The 20834-nt window shown below is 34.2% G+C and overlaps 1 protein-coding gene across 4 annotated transcripts in view; it reads right to left on the bottom strand.

Moving 5' to 3' along the window:
• The window catches only part of ASCC3 (activating signal cointegrator 1 complex subunit 3), a 284849-nt gene that overhangs the window by 46581 nt on the left and 217434 nt on the right, over positions 1-20834 (bottom strand). For all 4 annotated transcript variants that reach the window (XM_080586451.1, XM_080586454.1, XM_080586452.1 and 1 more), the window contains exons 31-34: positions 13015-13152; positions 12793-12913; positions 9154-9286; positions 6379-6504 (exon numbers count right to left, since the gene is read on the bottom strand). In XM_080586451.1, the coding sequence (XP_080442577.1) occupies positions 6379-6504; positions 9154-9286; positions 12793-12913; positions 13015-13152 (518 nt within the window). The remainder of the gene's footprint in view (positions 1-6378; positions 6505-9153; positions 9287-12792; positions 12914-13014; positions 13153-20834) is intronic.

The raw sequence follows: 20834 nt of genomic DNA, 5'->3' as shown, positions 1-20834 counted from the left end.
TGTTAAAATCATTAGCAAAAACAGGGGTATTATGACATTAGGCAGTATTTTGATTGTGCAGGCATAAAAGCCAGTCGAATTTTGCATGTTGGTATGCTCCAAATATAAAAAACTGCATTGTATGTGAGTTCTAAAATGAAGCTTTATTACCTAACTATTTAATTACAGATAAAGAATAAAAACAATGCAGTTTCATGCTCACTGCATTGAATCATCTAGTCATTATTTTCCCTTTGCTATAAACAGACAGCCTACCTTTTTATCAGCACACCATTTCATTTATTTCACAGTGAAGCCCAGTTTCACAATAATTGACTTGTCAGAAGCTCTAATTTATGAGGCTGGTCTCTGTAAGCCTTCTTCTATATTGGACTCAACCTGCACACAAGCAGGGTTGAATATTTACAATGCTGTTAACAGGTGCTGAGTTGTTTAATGATTCTAATAGCCAGAAGCGTACTGAGAAAGCCAGCGGGATCACAATTACAGGCTGTTTGAACACAACAATTACTCGTCCCCTGAGAGGTGTGAAAGTCAAAGGCAGTTTTATCCTAACAGCATCTAGCACATGGGCTAGGCAGGCTAACTTCCATTAGTAGTCCATTGGGAAAAAGCAATAACAAACCCCTAGGTATCATAAAAATTTACAAAGTATGTAAAATTTAAACAATCAAAAACTGAAGGAACTTTTTATTGGCTTTAAAATAATATATTTTAAATCCCAAACCTTGTAAAGCTTAGTAAGAACAACAAACCCTGAAACATAAACTCATTTCTCTAATCTAAGGAAGTGTGGAATTTCATCAGCTGAGAAAGATAGAGAGACGTGCAGGAACATAAAATGTAGATGAAGTTACACAAAACATTTAGGATTTAATGTGAATGTTAGCAATCATTTCCTGTTTAGCTTATGTAAACCTGACCTGAGATCTCTCTGGGAAATTTTTCATCAGCCTTGAAATGGTCCTGCTATAACTGTCAATGCTGTGAAGTCATTTGTTACAGCACCATGTTTTTTATGTTCAGATTATACGGTAGTAATAGTGACACACATAATGAAAATCGGTAGCAGAGTCAGCCAAAAATATTAAAAGAAGAAACTTGCTAGCTGGAAGGCCTTTTGAAAATGCATGAAAAACAAATCTACAGCGTTCACTTGATTGCGAGAATGCTTTCGGAGATTTTGCTGTCCTGAAACCTGAATTTTGTTATGAACAAGTACGGGACAAGCACAGATAGTCACCTTCATAAATATCTTTTACTGCAGTTATCAATTGTGTTTGCTTTCATAAACTTGTGGCCTTTGGTGGCTGCGACCTTCAAAATGGTACCATGCAAATGATACTGAGTATATGGCACAACTGATGGACTTTCAAAGGCAGAGCCATGTGACAATGTACCAACTCACTTCTGTTGATAAGGCATCACTGACTGACTCTGCAGTCTGGGACTGGCTGGCTAAAATGCGCTACAGCATGCACAAATACTACAGCCAGAAATCTGTATTTCACCTGTACACATTATTTTCTTGCATTCATATATTTGGTTATGCCAGGTATGAGGAATACTTTGACAGATACCCTGATATCTATAATCAGATTTTAGTATTTCCTTGTGATTAACTCTGGCATCAGGAAGCTATTTACTACCATGTCAGTGCTTCTAAATAAAATATTTCCAGGAAAGTTTACCTTTTAAGAGGTACTTATAAGATGAGAAACCAGAGATAACATGCACATGTAAAATTGTTTACATATTGACTGAGCTTTTTTTTTTTTCTAGGATACATCCCAACAGATAATTTGCCCAGTAAAATAGTATCCAAGAGAAAGAAGACAATTACATGAATTCACTTTCTGAAATGGGAGATGCAGGGTCTTGAGCCTTGTGTTCTACCAGAAGACCAGACCAGACTGGGCAATAGGAGGTGGCTCAAATACTTATCAGTGTGCGGCTTCCTAGTCTGAAAGAATCAGTAGAACTTTGTTCCTATGAGTAGTTTGGTAAAAGTATACTGTGAACTACGTTTCTGTAGTTTTCACATCACCGTGACCCTAATTATATAAAGAACAAGATCTTGTTATGAAGTCCATAATAATGCCTACAGCTGTGTTATTTATGAAGGGAAGTATACATACATGACAGAGTAAGTGTTACTGTGAAAGGCAGAATCCATCCTGAAAAATGTCAGTTCACCAACACCAAATATGGATGCTGGTAACTACTGCAGTGTAATACACCTTCACTTCTGTTCTTAGTAGCTATTGATAAACTTTTGCATCTTATCTCTTAGTTAATTTAACTTTCTTCACTAATCCCCTTTCTGACATCCAAACTAGCCCTAAAAGTCTTGTGATTTTGTCATTATACATATTATTCTACCTTGACTGGCTGATACTAGCTGTCACTTTGATTCCAGAAACTATTATGGTACAGTGGTTATCATCATTTTTATTCTGCTGTATTCAGAAACTATTATGGTACAGTGATTATCATCATTTTTATTCTGCTGTCTTATTCATACTATTAGACAAGCTCAGCTAATTATACTGAGAAAAGGAAATTTAAAGTAAAATATAAGTGTATGATTAATGATAAAAGTATCAGTCAGAGAAAATTTAATTTATTCTATATCATTCTTTCACTTCATTAATAAAAGACTAAGATAAAGTGAAAAAAACTTTAATAATAATTCTCAGAATTAATAAAGCTTTTTTTCATGTCTTCACAAGCAATTCACACGGAAAACTAATTTTACAAGTGCAGATGTATACGCAAATATTTACAAATACATAAAAAACACATTTTAACTGTGATGTGATGTGTATTCTCAGAACATCTAAAAATTAACATTCCAAATGAAAGCTGATTCTGCTTAGCTTTACATATGTTGTCAATCTCTATTTCTGTTTTACTGCATATGTATCTGGAAAATATCATAACCTGATTTACAGAAAATGTTTCCCATAGCTATTTCTCTCTTGTAGAAAGTTGCAGATTGTAATCTTTTATAAGGGTAAAAGAATGAAACAGTCATAGCATTCCGGCCAAGGAAAGGAGATCTGCCTAAGTCTTCAGTCTGCTAGCTATGACAGGCGAGCCTCTCAAAATAGCCCCTTTCAAAGAAAAGGGCACTTAGCTGATCTGTCTTTAAACATGATCTTGACTAAGTAGGGAAAATAAAGGCTAAAGTTGTATGGGGAGAAAAGAACACATTGTAGCACTTGACTGAAGTAGTACAGAAACTTTGACTTAAATTGCAAATTCAAAAATCTCTACATTTAGGAATAATTGCTTTGGGGAAGGGGAAAAAACTATGGATATTGAGACCGATATAACTTGGTAAACAGTTTTATTTAGACTAATATTATTTATTATAAAATAATAAATTTTATTTATTTCCTTTGCACATTATCTCTTGAACAGCATGCACATGGCTATTCAGTATGCCACTAAACGAAAGTGGCACTCAGCAACCCCAGCTCAACTACTACTCTTAACTATAAAGTTAAAACCCATTTCACAGATTGCTGGGTACAAAGCTTCATCAGATAGGAAAATTAGAATAGCTTGATGTAAAACAAAACAAAACAAAAACGAACAAACAAACAAAAAACATTACAGCAAGCAAAGATTTTCAACAACACCATTTAAAAAGCCAGTATTACCAGTCTAATGAATTATCTTATGTCCCGGAAAAAAATCTTAATGACAGCATGTTTAGAAGAAACCTGACTACTTAAAGCAAACGGATACTTCGATCTTTATCTCACTATTAAGGTAGATTAATATTACTCAAATAGAATAAATTGCAGGATTCAGTAAGGCATTTTATGGTACCGGTTTGGAATAGAATGATCGTAGATTTGTTTATGCAGCTTTAATATACAAGTAGCTAAAACTGGCAATAAATAAGAATATAAATCTTCTGCATATTATCTAAGCCCATTATTTTGGGGATTTACAGCATCACATGCAATGCCTTTCATGCCAAAGAATCCCAAGGCAATTTACCAAACATGCATATGGGAATTACTTCTTCACCACTAAGGTACCGTCACCTGCTGGGTAGAAAATAGCTGTTGTTTCATAATGGAGAGAATGTCAAGAAAATTGCTTTGGGGCAGGACATGATAAAGAACACTGTATCAAGTGACACTGGGTGGGTACTGTGCAAGTACCCAAAACAAAATTCAGCCATTACGCTCCTGCTCTTGTGAAAAAATAACCCCCTAAACCTTTGAATTACTAAGGGCCATAAATAATTATTGTCTAGTAATATCAAGCATTTCATATGCTCATTTATGGCACACTAAATGCTACTACTGTATTGCAATTTACTCAAAGTTATCTCATCTACCGCTGATTTCTCTTCATAAAACTCTTCAATGTTCCTTTGATGTATCTCATTTAAACACTGATTCATTTCAAATAGTATGCATATCCATTCAAATAGTATGCTATTAACTATCAAGTTTAGTAATTTTGGGTGAAACTTAGTAGAAATTATTATCATGTAAAAGAGTAAAAGTGTGCACATCCACTGCATTTGCGCTTAGTATCTAGAAATGACCTCTCTGACAGAGTCAATAACGTCCTTCATTTTTCTCTCTGCATGACTGAGTACACGAGGAATGCCGAGTACCTTTGTGTGGATGAGAGACTGGGGAAAGCAGCAGAACTTCTGAACTGTTCCAACCTGTATGTGTAGCGTTCCAATAAACAACTACGATTACATTAGAAACTTCGATGTGCGTTCTTGTCCTGACATTATGGACATGACTAGTCAAAAGCTATTCACATTGTCTGCCACTACAATGGCCCTGCTTCTCACTATGAAATAGTCTTTTTTTTTTTTTAATTTAACTTTCTTCTTAGAATCCTCTCAGAATAGAAGAACTTTTGCTTAGAAATTTATACTGTGATAAATTCACATTTAGCTTTCTATGAAACTGTACATTAAAAAGACTGCTGAGAAAAAAGTATCACCAGTAAACATGCCAAACTCACACTCCAGCGTGAACTTTCTTTTTCACTGGGGAGAGCTTGCCCCTTAAATCAGATGACTATGTTTCTCTATTCTACATTTACCTACGGGCTATTTGTTTTTGTCTTATATGTCTGTCTACCAGATACCATGCAATCAAAGCTTGGTGAAGACAAATCAACAGTCACTTTAGCAGAGCAAATGAATAGCAAGACATTTTAAAATAACTTCACACATTCTTTATACTGAAAACTAGTAGTGATTGCAGTGGCACAGTTTTTAACATCAGTTGTAGTTTGGATCATGTGTAAATCTCAAACACAGCTTTACCTTCATCTAACCTAGATGAAAACAGAATTTAGCTGTTTGTCACTCTCAGGGCAGAACCATTTTCCACATACATTTATTCATTTTGTTAAAGTGAGAGAATTGAATACTTTTTTTTTTTTTTTTAATTTACAGTTCTAACACTGTGCATTTTTGATTTCCCAAGAAGATTAGATGGAAATTTTGTTCTGTGGGAGATTCTCAGCACAGGGCTAGATGCAGAATTGAAAACTAATGAAGATTCAAAAAGAGTTAAAGGAAATTATTGTTTCACCTTTTATCACCTGCAGGCTCCAGCAGCAGTTGCCTGTAAGGAACTCAGTTGAAAATTCACCCAAATGTTACGGACATTAAAATGATTGAAGAAATATGACATGCTGCAGTACATCAAGAAATATTTAGTGCTACAAATGCCTAATTCTTTATTTGCCACATTATTTTGGTGGGTGAATGATACATGACACACAAAATACCATTTGTGCAAAATAGCGTTGTGGCAAAGGCAGCCTACGTTGCTGGAACGGCTCAGTATGGTCTGCATACCAGCTGGAGCTAGGCAGGATGATAGCAATCATTGAAAATATTGCACACATGGTTTCACCAGGATCCCCTAATGAAAGTAAACTTTATCATAGAGAAACAGCTGATAGCTATTCTCTTATTTATTAGGAAAATTCAAATCTTCATAGATTTTCTATAGAAGACTGGGCATAACATATCAATGTGGTAGCTAAAAAGAAGTAACACATTATAAATGCAATACCTAAAGGAATGTGATAATCTGGAGTTTTATTTTAGGGATGCTGATGTACCCTTCTCAATAATGCTATTTTATAGTTGTTACTAAATTGTAACGTAAGTTATCTGCCAAGAAATCCATTTATATTTAGAGAAAAATTATTAAAAAAATGTGCACACAAGTTTTATTCCACGTGTGGGCCAGTAATGCTCCTACACTGGAGACTGCTAAGTATTGTAGGCTCCAACAGCAGCAGTATCACCTTTGGATCAACTCTACCCTCAAGCTACCTTTAGGTTAAATTGCTTTTGTATTTTATACTCACGTTGGGTTCATTATAAGTCGACGGAAGAAGTAAGTCCAGGTGATATAATCCATTGCATCCTGCTTAGAAGTAATGGTTCCAGCAGCAATTTCAGCATTCAAGTGGTCAGCCAGCACATCTAACAAGCTGAAGAACAGGAAACAAGAGGACTTTGCTGACTTTACAATCACAAAGACAGGTAATATATTTTGTAGAATTGTGTATTAAAAGGTTTATTACTTTTAATCTGAAAATATTATATATTTATTTTCCGGTAAAAGAGAAGAGGGGAAGAAGAGGGGATGTAATTGCAAGGTCAGTCATCTTCTTTACAAGGTATTGGTATGAAGCTCAAATTATTTTTTGATTGGACCAAGAATGCACACGTTTAAGTCATTTATGGAATGTATTCAGATGGAGCTACTAAGTGGTAACTTCTGAATACTGTATGCTGACCATATGATCATGCTGGTTTAATCCAATAGAGAATCATATGGAAAGACAAACAGGAAATGAAACAGTGGCAATAGCTTAGCTAATACTTGACAAATACTTGAGGGGCTATTAAAATTACATCAAAACTGCTTCCCCCAGATTTTTCCTCATCTTCATCCAATATAGGGGAAAAAAAAAAAAAAGCTACTTTTACCCACAAAGGTCTAAACTCTGAAACACAGAAGAACAAAAGCAGTGTAAAATGATTTTTACAGACTAAAATACTGTTTAGTTTCACTAATGGAACAAAGACCTCCACTTGGCTACCTAATGATATCATGCCTAGCTGCAGTTCAGTCAGGGAATGGCAAATATCCTTAAAGACTAGCCTAATTTTTCCTGTATCATAATCCTTTTACTTTTCCTATTTTTCCCTTATTGATGAAAGTAAACAATAATTTGGTATGAGTAACTGTTATACTGCTCTATACCACTGGTTGCAGAGTTCTGAAGGCAAAGAAGCAGCTGTTCTACCCAGACTGTCCAACAGAAATTGGATTGATTATTCAATAGCTATTACTGAATTATTATTATTTATTATTCCATAACAAAAATCACTTTCTCTTTTGCTTCTAATGTACCATGTTTCAGACCCATGATCAGTGAGAGCACAAGGCCTGTCTGTCATTTGAGTTGTGCACTGAAGTCTAATGCATAGACGATCCTTTTTTAGAAAAATCTGTAATTAAAAAAATCTGAGGTTTAATTTTAAAAATTGGAAGTACTACACAAAGCTGATAAATCTGCTCTTTGGTAGAACAAGATGAGAAAGCATTCTAAAAATAAAATTCCTACAAAAGAACCCAAATTTCTCTTTGAAGCTATGAAGGCTCTTACTTCAAATATCTTTGATGGTCATAAAAGACCACAACAACTCTAAATTGATCAGATCACAACCTACAAAGAACTTATCAAGATCACCATTAACATGTGAATCTTCATTTGAAAGTTCATCAAATATTTTTTGTTTATAGTGAAAGATGGAATATATTAAACTGTTGATATAAATAAATATATACACAAAATGAGTTACTAGAAACATGCAATATTTATAGTATTAAAAAAGGGAACAAGTTGTGATTAGTACTGTGATATTGAAGATATAATTTCTTCATCTAGAAACAATGGATTTCCTAGTTCATGTTTCCTTCCTGACGCGGTGCACCGGGCATGAACCTATGGACAACACTATCAGTCTAGATATATCACCAGAATTTTAATCATGCTGCCCTTTTGACTTACTAGCTATTATTTCAAAGATGTTCAACACCTTAGACTTCTGTACTAAGTGCAATTATATGTTTAAAAAAAAAAAAAGAAAAATAAGAAGCATGGCTTCCTAAGGAAATGAAATACGTGTTGCCACAGTCTTTGTAAAAAAAACTGTATTAGTCTGCCTATGCAGCTCTGAAATTAACCTTCAAATACACCAGTCCATTTCAACTACTTTTCACAGGTGGATAGCACTCTCGAGTTCCTGCAAATTTCCTGACCGCTCAGAGGTCCAATTAGTGCTCATGTAGAGCGACAAAGTTTCTATAGGAGAACAATACTGTAAATTCTTCATTACTCAGAAAAGCTTTCATTAATGCTTATGCTTTATTAGATATCTGAGAATTCCTCCATGCATATATAGTAGACTGATGTAATTGATTTTGCTTCTTGTTGAACAACTATTATAAATATCAAAAACAAGGCACAAGTTACATTATGCTGGACAGAAAACTCTGTCCACCAACTAAGTTCAGAGAGAGTGCAAAAGGTGGTGTTTCTATTTTTTCTGACAACAATCTTGCAGTTTTGAAGTGAAAGATGGTTTGAACGGGTATTAGTAATCACTTATACTAGTCAGATTTCTTTTTGAACTAGGGAGATTTTAAAGAATGTGAAATATCCATAACAGTTCAAGTTTTCTAGCTAAAAAGTGCTAGAAACTCTCATTTTTTTTCCCTATTAGGAATTTGTCATAGAATTTCAGAGAGGGTTGTGAATATCACATACAGTTGCCCTACACACTTGCCTAGAAGAACAGTTTGTGCTCTCATTCCAGTGTCTGATACAATCAAAAGCAGAGAAGCATTTGTAAAATTATTTGGCAACAGACCGAAGAACTCAACAGTGCTTCAAGACTCACGGAAGAAAGAATTTTTCTGGATAGACAACTTCTTAAAAAATGAATTTCCTCTAGGACCTCAATATTTAGGATATACTCCGCACAGGAATTTTGTTTCACTTTTCTGTATCCCTCATTTGTAGTATTGTTGATAGTTTGATTAGCTTTTCAGATTGCTTTTACTTTACCTGGATTCCACTGGGAAAGGTTCATAAAGGAATTTTTTGTAGAAGTCTTTCTTAATATCGTGAACTAGAATTACAGCTTTGCCTTGGTCATCAAACTGTGGTCTGCCTGCACGTCCCATCATCTGAAGTACATCTGCCAAAGAGACAATAATGCATAAAATAAATGCACTGAAAAAAAAAATTATTTATTTCTATATAATGTGTAATAGTTTTTTTTTTTAATATTTCTTTGGCCTCATATGCCCTATTGATTTTTGACTTTTTTTTTCCCTATCTCAGGAAAATTTATGATGAATTTATTTGTGGCGGAGACTATCATCTGCATACTTGAAGACCTCCCACTGCAGTAGTAACCAAGCCTACACCTAATATAAATATATAAATTCCCCCTTCTCTCCCTCCATTCGGCATGCATCTCTTGTTTGTTATCATGAAATGAAAGATGACAGTGAGTAAAAGAACTCACGAAGCCTACAGTGGTAACTGTATATCACTTCCTAATCTTCAAGTACTTGACTTCACAATAATAGGTGTTCCTTGCATAAGACTCTCCTATATATATTTTCCTAGGTTTTTAATAATTTAGAGGGAAAAAAAAAGGTAAAGATAATTATAATTACTAAGAGCTATGATCTTTGCCACTCAAACTTCAAGACAAGTGCTATTTGCTACTAGCACTGGAGTAGAGAAGGTTTCATATACGTTTTCCCTATATCAGATCATGATATACAAATTTAAAAGCAGATAAAGCTCACATGTACTATACCTATACATTATTACTTGCAAATACAAGTTAGTGATTTCTAGAAACACTGAAAATACAAGTCTGTACAGAACATTCTCAACTTGCTACCTGACAACCAAGATATGTACACTTATCATCTATCTGTTTGTCTTCTCATAATCTGAGAACTGCATCAGTATAGGTTGTTCTTTGTCTCTCCCAACTGAGATCTGATTCCTTTTTGGTGCCTCCAGCATCTATTTAAGTTTGAAGAAACAAATGATATTAGTTCAAAAGTAAGTTTTAAATATTTATTTTTGAAACTTTTTATGTTTTTTTTTTTTTTTTTTTTTGTATTCTCTGAGTTCTATCATATCTACAGAGTATGTGGTTTGCAGTACCTGGCATTTTGAAAAATGGTTTCTTTGGCCTCAGAAGCAAAGTAAGCTTTTTGGCCCAATGGTCAGCAGGGTATTATCGTTAAGGAAGGCCAAGACAGAATGTTTAGAATGTGATACAGCGATGGACAATGATAAGAGAAACAGTCCAGTGACAATAAACAGAACAAGTTTTCAGTAACATACATGTGTAACATACATGTGTACACACGAGCTACATAAACACCAGTGTTTTTTATCAGTTTATTAATTTTGCTAATTGAGGATTGACATGAAATGTAAAATGAAATTAGTTTGAAAATGATAGGTGTGTATACAGGGGGGTGATGAAACATTATCTTGCTATTCTAATATGGTGATTTAAATTGTACATAATAACATATAGGAAAGGGATTTACTATGGATATGATTTTAGCCAAATATTCTGCTAAATAATTATCCAAAACCAGTATTTTCTCTACTGACTATATGCTGCTTGGCTGCTTTTAATCACTTAACTAAACTCCTGATATGTTAAATGTGATCCAACTGGATGAGTAAACGTCTGGTCACTGAGAGAAAGACCTCCCCAGAACCTCCAATTTCACTGAAAGAAGCATTTTTACTTATTTCAAAATTACTGAATGCTCCACAATGATTCATTCTGCCCTCAGCTGCTTACTTGGAGCCAAATGCATCCCTGGCACACAAAAGTAACTTCTGCAGGGAAAAAGCAAGTTATACCATGGCGGAATAGTGAAGGCAGCATTAAAGACAGTACTGTGAAAATTTGGAAATATTTCCAAAAGAAACACATTAAATTTTCATTTAATTGCTGCTGAAGAATTGTATTACCTATCCACAGAACTTCCAGAAACATGAATATTCTCTAGAAAGTTAAAAATATTCTAAATAAACCATACTACATTTCTTCATAAAATAAGGAATCTGCATTTTCTGTTGCAGTGCAGAGAATGAAACCTAAATCATAGATGGTAGTATTCCCCTCTGTTCACACCCCCCTGAAGTCTTATTTAAAATTCAAGAACCAAACAACCCTTAATATCCAAGACACCTGAATTCAAAAAGGCAATAAAGAGTATAAACCTCTCCTAATGCCTTTGTGAGTACTTGTACGATGGATTTCTAAAATAGCATAGTAAGGCCTCAATGTTTATTGAGTTTCTGATTTCTTTTTTATATATTATTTACCCTATTACTTTTCTCTGACAGTCCCACAGATTCAACATAAAATCTAAAATATCAGTTGGTTTCTTTCCTCATCACTCTTCCCCGTTTACTAATAAAGTCAGTTGTCACTGTTCTTCCAGTTGGGACAAGCAAAACGTTACTTCTCTGCAGAGATTGTTTATACTAGGTTTATACTAGCCGGTCTGTCACAAAATGCAAGTATGTATGGCAAAGCTCCCGGGTCATACCAGAATCTTTGAACAAGAGAGCTGGTCTGGAAATTGATCCCAAGTTTCCAGCAGAGCACTAACCACTAAATTAACCTCCATGATGGGTTACTTGGAGAAATAACCCCTGTATTATTTTCAGTTTGAGCTTTTCTCATTAGTAAGTTTTTCTTACTATAAAAAGACAGTGCGTGGCGTAAAGGATGCAAGATCTCTATTTACATTACAAATTACATTTATTTGTCCTTAGATGTATACATCTCTGGCATACTACAGGATCATTTAATAATAAACTTCCTCTTGTGAAAATAGAAAGAGAAAACAGAACAGGAAACCTGGAATAAATTTAGCTTGTCCTCATTCTTCAAGCTTAGTACCCATCCAGACAGATATTCTCCCTGACTAAACTTTGAAAGAAGTTCTTCCATGGTTCACTTTCTTAAGCTTCCATGGTTCACTTTCTTAAGCTCATTGGAAGAACTACAGAGCAGTTTAAGAAAAGTAGAAATTACTGGAGGTAGGAAGCAATAAAAGTCTATATCAAACCAGAAATTCAAATATTTTATTAAGCTGATTATTTTTGAAATAACACTTATTTGAAGTATCTCTTATATCACTAAAGATACTATACTAGTTAGAGTTTTTATACTAGTTTTATACTAGTTTTTATACTAGTTAGAGTTTTTGTTTACTGTCAAGTGATGACATACATTTTATGCTGTGATGTGTGATACAACTTTTGCACTTCAAACCACTAAAATCTGTTTCTATTTAAAAAAAGGTTTCAAAAAATTGTGTGAAAGTTTCCTTTTGTCCAAATTACTAGGAAGATAAATGACTTCATATTGTACCTTTAATTGCCCAACATCTACTTTGAGCAATGTGCATTAAAGGAACTTAGAAAAAAAAAAAAGATTTACAAAACTGAAACATTTTTAAATCATGTGAAATCTTCAGAGTTCTCCTACAACTTGCATTAAACAAAGAAACCCTCCTCAGCAATCCTAGCTTCTACCTAATTTAGGTATTCTCATTGGTTAGTTACAAAATAATTCAGATCATTTGCATATGTTTGAAATATATTTCAGCATATGAGTATTTCCATAATTTATTTGAGTACCTGTAATGGGATAATCCACGTAACGCCTTGTTTTTCCTTCATAGTATTCTGTTCCTTTAACAATTACTAAATGAGCTGGAAAATTTACACCCCAAGCTAATGTGCTTGTGGCAATAAGAACCTAAAACAGAAAGAAAGATTAATGAGGTACACGTAACAAAAAGCCAACTTTTAAAATTCCATGTAAAACACATTACGGCCGGATTCAAAGAACAAATGTACCTGGATTTTGCAGTTCACAAACAATTCTTCCACAGTTTTCCTGTCTCTCTCATGCAGACCTGCATGGTGCATGCCTATTCCAAAAGCAAGTGTCAGCTTCAAGTTTGAATCTCTAACTGTCACGATAATGTCATTCATCTGTAACAGAGTAAATAGTTACATATTTTAAAACAGATTACTCAGAAATTTTTAAACTTTTAGGGTTGTTATTTCATCTTTTATATCAAGGATAATTTGCTCAACTGTTCACACAGACAGGAAAACAGGGTCTTCATTCTTTGAAAAGTCTGTTTTCACTCTAAAAAATCAAATACTATATTAAGGGTGGGGGGAATACAAAACTACATGACTATATAGACACACTAAGTAGCATAGATAAGGAAATGAAAATGCTGAAAATATCTTGACAGTGCTGGCAGATGCTGTGTATTCTGCTCTGTGTTAGTTTAATGCAATTCCTCGTATCAAAAGGGTTAGACCTGGTATAAAAATATAGCAAATCCCTGCAACCAGTAACAAAACAGTCATGAAAAATAAATTTGACTCACCAATGCCTATGAAAAAATAGACACAGTTCTACAATCTAATAATTCTGCAATTATTATCCATCAATAAAGTTTTTGATTTACATGCTGTAATCCCAATTCTTTTGATTTTTTTTGAGAGTTAGATTGTAATTTATAGACCCAAACCCTGTAGTGAAATCCAACATACAGTAAATGTCTCCATTTGAACTTTTTAGAAGGACAAAAAGTTAATTTTTATTACTATTACTATTCAAATCTATGACTATTTGGAATCCTTTTAACTACCCTCTACATTTCTTGCCTAAGTTTTCATGTAGTAAGTTCCATAATAAGCTCATTTATTTCTGCAGACTACCTCTGTGAAAAAGCCCCTCACTAATAACAAACAAAAACTTTGCAACTTCTTTATCCTGCTTGGTGATTTGCTCCTCAATATTCTTTCTATTGTTGAATTCCTACGGCCATTTGTTATTATATGTGATTTTATTATAATATAGCCAGAAACTTTCAAACCTCATCTCTTATTAGTGGTTTCCTGGTGCCACCAGCAGTGGCATGATGATATTGCATACTTAAGGGCAGCATCGCTCACAGTTAACCTAGGAGGTATAGCCACGTTTAAAGAACAAAAGAATAGTGCAAAATGAATTACTCATGATAACTGGAGAACTCAGACTGAATATTTAGTCTCATCTCAGACTGAGTACCTCGAAGTACTGGGATATGGTATTTGTATGACTGCAGTGATAATATCATTCCCACTTTGAACTCTGAGGTGTTGCACTTCTGATGCTCAAAATTGTAACTTTCTCCAAACGTTTCCAGGCTTTTATACTTCTCAGACCTTAATGTTTCTACAATTACTTATGTATCTAAACCCAACTAATATATGTCATCACTATTATCAAAAAATCCTCGGTACAAAAAATCCAGGGAGTATAATAGCCTATATTCAGGATTTTAAAAAATCCAATATAGATTTTGTAAATCAATCAATTTTTGTCAGGAAGAACAAATTATAAAGCAGTTTAAAAACTCTATTTGTTGTAGTAATATTGATTAATTGAACCAGGAATGACAGAAGTAACAGAGAACCCAATTTTCAAAAATATTATTCAAGTTTTGGCTTGGTCCAATCAATTTGAACTACCTAATGGAAGCCCCTAAACTTAATTTTCTCTCATAATGCAGCTGCCTGGATGTTCCTGGCACTATCTTATATTATGGGACATGGTAAGTTTGTTGCATAAACTAAACTGACTTGTATAAAAGGGACGCATACAGCAGAGAAGAGTGAAAGGGACTATAAAACACTGAAAGGAAAGGAAGCAGGAAGAAAAAAGCAATGAACTGAGAAGTGAAAAGGGGATATCTGTTTAGGAAAGGGAAACAAGAAGAGGGGCAGATAAGCAGAAGAGAGAGAAAAGAACTGAATGAAAGGAGGATATGTTAAAGGATAAAGTTTATCTATCTAGATACAATCAGCAAACCTTTGATTTCTCTAGTCAACATGTAGACATGTGACTGTAGTGTAGACAACATGAATTATGACCCATCTTAAAGATTTCTTCTAAGACAAAAAAATAACTGGATAAAATGAGAATCAGTGCACTGCTTTCTCTACAATTATGACCATCAACTATAGTAGTAACTATAGTCATAGTATAGCAAGTAGCATATATATATATATATATATATATGGTAAGTATAGTCATAATAGCAACCACAGTTTACTGTGCTTTTATGAAGTGGTAGTAGCACAGTGCTTAGATAGACACTAAGAAATATTAGTTTTATGTATACATTTGACATACAGGGAAGTCAGATGAAAAAGTGGAAAAAAGCACCAGGAAGCATTAAGAGAAAATAAAAAATTATAAATGCATTTACAATTTACTTAATTTCTGCCTTCAAAAATTGACAAAGGATATTAAATTGTTGAATTAATTTTTCTTCTCCTCACCAAGTATCATTACCTTATGATAGTCATGTCTTTAATGTGAGAGAACAAGCCAGTTCCAATGACTTTTATTTATTTATTCACATGAGCAGAATTTGATATTGGGAAAATAATGAATCTAAACTCCCTTTTCCTCTAGAAAATACAGCCATCAAATTAGCTGATTTGGATTTGTCTATAGCAATTAGACTGCTCCTTCAGCACATGCAGTTTTTACGGTGTTAGTTCTTTTCAGTATAGAACCTGGGCTAAACCTTTTTGTCATGTAGTGTCTAGCATATAACATCCTAAATTCTCACTGCTGGGAATTTATTCAAAGATGTTCTTCTTGCTTTTACAATCAGCAGTGGTTATTTTTTTTTCCCTCTGACTTGTATTACAGCGGTGGCCTGTGGTGCTGTTAGCCATACCTGCAAAGCAGTGTAATTTACCACAGGAAAACTAAAGAACCCTTAGCAGGAGAGCTGGCGCATGTACTACTATCCTGTCACTTTAGCAGCAGGGAATCCTAGGCATTTTTAGCTGACCCCTTACTTTCACATAAATCAATGTAATAAACACAACTATTTTACCCATAGGCACAACCCAAGGCTTAAAATTCTCGTGACAATTTATTTAAAAATATAACCTCCTTATGTCAATTTAGTTTTAAGAATATTATCACTTTCTATTAAGAAATGCTGGCATAATTAATAGTTTGATTAACCAGAAATAGACACACCATTGTGACTAAAAATCAAGACTACAATTTCTACAGTTTTAACTTTATTACTATTTATCTTTTCTGAAAAAAAAAACTGTGCTGTAAACTCTCAAAAGGTCAAAGATATATTTTAAGAACAGAAAGTATTTAAAAAATAATATATGCAAATATACATGGGACTGACATTAAAACAAAACAAAAGAAATTAAAATAAATAAATAAATAAATAATAATAATTAAAAAAAAAACTATTAACAGTTGATTCAGGGAACCTAGTGCAAGGGGAAATTTTCCCTGGACTCTAAGACTTCCAGGACTGGGTCCACACGGAGAAGCTTTTGCTATTTTTCACATATCTCCTGATGAACAAACAAAAATCCCTCCCATGCTTTCCTCTAACATGAGGTTGATTAGGATTACACCTTTTAATTAAAAACCTAAAAAAACAAACAAACGTTTACTGTAAATTATCACAAAATATTTACTATAAAAAATAGTCTATTTTGATCTAGTATATTCTAATCTCTGAACAAGCTAGATTTTTCTCAAACTAGTAAGTAGTCATTTTCTTTGTTCCTGCACATATGTAAACTGTTGAACCATTTACTTTAAGCTAATAGAACTTTTTTATATTTTAAATTTATTATACTTAAAAAGCTTTTGTAGAAAGATAGGATTCCATTTAAGTAGATACATTACCCTGTGCCTGAAATACATTCCAGTCAGAGTATAATTCAGCAAGTTGATGACAATGCTGGCTCCAAAAGAAAGGAGGAGACCAGATTGGACAAGAATGAGCTAACAGATTGTGCAGCCCAATTCTGTCCCTTTGAGTGTGATATATTGTTTCAAGATGCTAAAAACCCATACTTTCTCAAAGCATATCTGTTGTGCTGGTTTTCCCATTTTCACAGAATCCTCATTATTAGTACTCTGTACTCTTTTCAAAGCACGTCAGACTCAGACCATATGCCACTGAATAATGCTTATCAATTGTCTAAAATGCCCAATAGAAGAAAGATGTGCCAAACAAAAGAATCGTGAAAGTTATGAAGTCTTTTACAAAAATAATTACATATTTCACATCTGCTACAGATGTTAAGTGAAATAAAAACATCTCCTTGTTATAACTAAATGTTAATTTTTTATGACACACTTTTGTGTCATAAAAACAACATCTTGTAGAAGGAAGTTGAACTTCTATAATGAGTGTAACACTTAGAAATCATACTTCAGTACCTTCTTGATCTTTAAAGACAAGAAAAAAAGTCATCTAAAAAAATTAGAATTTGACTTGCCTTCATACTCCAGAACTCTCCCACACAAAATAAAATGCTCAGAACACCTCAGGTAAGATTGTTTAAAAAATACTTTACAAAATTCTTTAAACAATTGAGATATATTATTAAAGCCTATATACTTAACACTAACAATCTCATTTAAAAGCCAGCAAGATACCTAATCATAACACAGACCAGATTCTTCTATTCCAGTTTTATAGCACCGCATTACTTCAGAACAATAACACTGAGATAATAGGTTATTTGATTTAAAGGTTAGAGAAGGAAGACTCATCTTTCATCTTTCCAGCAATTCTTTTTTTTCCCTCCAGCAATACAAAACACAACTTTATGGTAAAATTTAAGTCACTTTCACGCAGAAGTCTATGCATATTTCCACATACTGTAGAAACATACACACAAACACACACACAATTAATGCACATATGATTATACAAACACTCACATCTCTACAATCTTGAGATCAGTATGAGCCTGATTCATTCTTTCGTAGTCAATGAACGCCCTTCATTCAAGTGTCCTTGCATTCAATGGGAGTTGGATATTGCCCAGTATGGATGCTATTGAATATTACAGTAGGTATGTTTGTGCTAAAGGATTTTAGTTATTTCTAGAGGTCTCATAAAGAACAGTCTTAACAAGATGCAGATGGTAAAATGATGCACACAGCAGAATGCAGAAATCACTGTGGTTACAGTTAAAACTGTATACATGGGTACATTTCTGATATTTGCAGTGTAAGAGAAGAAAAAAAATCCAAGTATCTCGCCAGGAAATAAATTTCTTTAAAAACAAACAAACAAGAAAACACTTTGCTTGTTTGCTGGTGAAAACTGCATTCTATCCTCAAACAATAAACAATAAATACTGCTTTGTACTTCTGTTTTAGGTAAAATACAAAAAAAAAAGTAAAAACATTAGAGAAAAATAAATACATTGAAAACTTGATTCGAATACATTCTGCTGTACAAAGATTGCAACATCTACCACCACCACCACAAATATAGATGCCATTTCTTAATGAGAAGAGCTTGTTCCTCTTTAGTCAGCTCCTAATGCAGAGCAGTGTAGATCTTACACAAACTTACCATCACCTACTGGTGGCATTGTCTTTTCTAAAAGGGTAATCTGAGCTGTTGTTCCTTTTAACAAGTTAAGTAATGGGTCACGAGCTTGAACATGATAATCTTGGCTGGCAGCTCAAAATTAGAATTTAAGCTAGTAATTGAGTACTTACAAACCATCTCATGATTATACAGAAAAGCAGGGTGAACATAAAGTTTTCTTTTTTTTCATTGGCATCTGCTGGCACACACATATTGTCATGGTTGAACAATAAAAGAAATGAAGAATTACTCAATTTACAGGGGCAGTCTTTCTCTTTGAGACATACTTCCTATTCACATTTCTGTCATGATGCACCTGTGCCTCACAAGTAATAACTAGGACAATCTTTAAAGAGTGATGTCTTACTGAAGAGCCCTTGCTCTATCACAGACAGTCAACAAATGGCAAGGAAGGCAGCTTCAACTGCTTCTTCACTCCTTGGTGAAAAACAAACTGTGTTGGGACTGAAAACACTAAGAGGGATAGAAAGCTGGTTTTGGAATGTGTATGGACAATCTACTTTACAAAAAAAAAAAAAAAAAGAGGAGAGAAAAAAAGCAACCAACCTCTAAGGCTCTAAGGTAACCATTCTTTCTTCTTCAAGAGAATGCTCACTCCAATCCTACTTTGGGCAAACTCTGAAGTAGTCCCGGTTAAATCCCACAGAACTGATTGCTGCAGCAGGACTACCAAATGTGCTATGCATAACAATTGGCAAATGTAGGGATGAGTTTTGAAGAATCAACTACAAACCTCAGCAAGTAGGATATTTCAAAACATTTTTGTAGGTTATCTTGCTCAGACTAAATGAGATATGAGGTATGCAGGTGAACATTTCTTCATGAAAATCATGTACACAGCCTGAAACTTATTTGGATAGAATCTATTAAACAGATCAAACTATTTCTGTGCAACAGGTCCAGTAGAACCGGGTAAATAATCAGTACTAGAAAAAACAAGCTTCCTCAAGTATGTCCAGTCTTCTGAAGACCGACTTGTCTCAACCTTCTGAACAGCTTTCCACTTCCTGAATACTGTGGGAACATGGGTATGAGCTGGAAACTGTACATCAGGGACAGTATCCAGGAAGGATCATCTCCAAAACTAAATGGAGTTGCTGGTAATATATATTTTCAGCAGATGAAAGTAGATCAAAACTCCTTTTCAACTATAATTCAGTTGCAACTCTTACGCCACTGATGAGGGAAAGAAAACCTGTGATTCCCCCACGATGCAGGTATGCTGCTGTCTGCTTTGGTGGCAATGGATGAAAGGTTGTTCCTGTATGTGAAAACCTGTGACTCCCCCACGATGCAGGTATGCTGCCGTCTGCTTTGGTGGCAATGGATGAAAGGTTGTTCCTGTATGTTATTTATACATACAGATAGATATTCCAGAAGCTTTATAAAAGTTCATGTCCTTTGAGATACAACTGATTGTAATATTGTCTGAATTTGATACTTGGAGCTGGGTGGCAGAGGTGGTGGTGGATTTGCCTGTGACCTGAGAGGACTGGGAAGAGAACTAATCTGGAGTTTTGTGAATAGGAGCCTTCACATACTGCAAATAAAAGCCTGGTTTGGAGCTACCACTGCAGGGGGAAACTTGACAAACTACAGGAGTTAAGATGATAAACACGTACCGAAGATCTAGTATTGGCTTCTCTCCCCCATTCCAACCCCCCACAAACCCTGAATCCCTCTGTTACCATGACAGAAAAGTTGCCATGCTAGGTAACAGAAGAATTGCTTTCAGTGGCTGTAAGGATCTGTGTCTACCACACTACCAGTCTTCCAGATGTTATTATGGATGGCACTGCTTATAGCATTTTTAAGTAGTCTTCTGAAGTCTACCCACTGGGAAGTTAACATAAACATAGAATAATATTTGGCCATTTACACGATTAAATGAAACTAACCTATGAGTTCTTGAAAGAATCTTACATCAGTTAAAATTAATATCGTACAAATAAAGATGAATGAAAAAAAGTGCCAAGGCCACCTGTAAAGCTTGTAAACTTTGTGAACACCCATTCATGAAAAAAAAATCTTATTTCTCAACATATTTCACAATTAACAATTACTAATATTTTGAAAATTAAGTCATTTGTCCCTAAGTCCCCCTTAAGGAACATTGGTCATAAAGAAATGAATGTGAAAAACCATTAGGCTTCAAAATGGTTTAAAGACAACAAAAATTTCTTTTTATCTAACTGGTCCATT

This window comes from Anser brachyrhynchus, assembly GCF_964034855.1.
Source record: "Anser brachyrhynchus genome assembly, chromosome: 3".
NCBI lineage: Eukaryota > Metazoa > Chordata > Aves > Anseriformes > Anatidae > Anser > Anser brachyrhynchus.
Note: the sequence above shows the minus strand (reverse complement) of the source record. Positions and strands in the feature narration are given on the sequence as shown.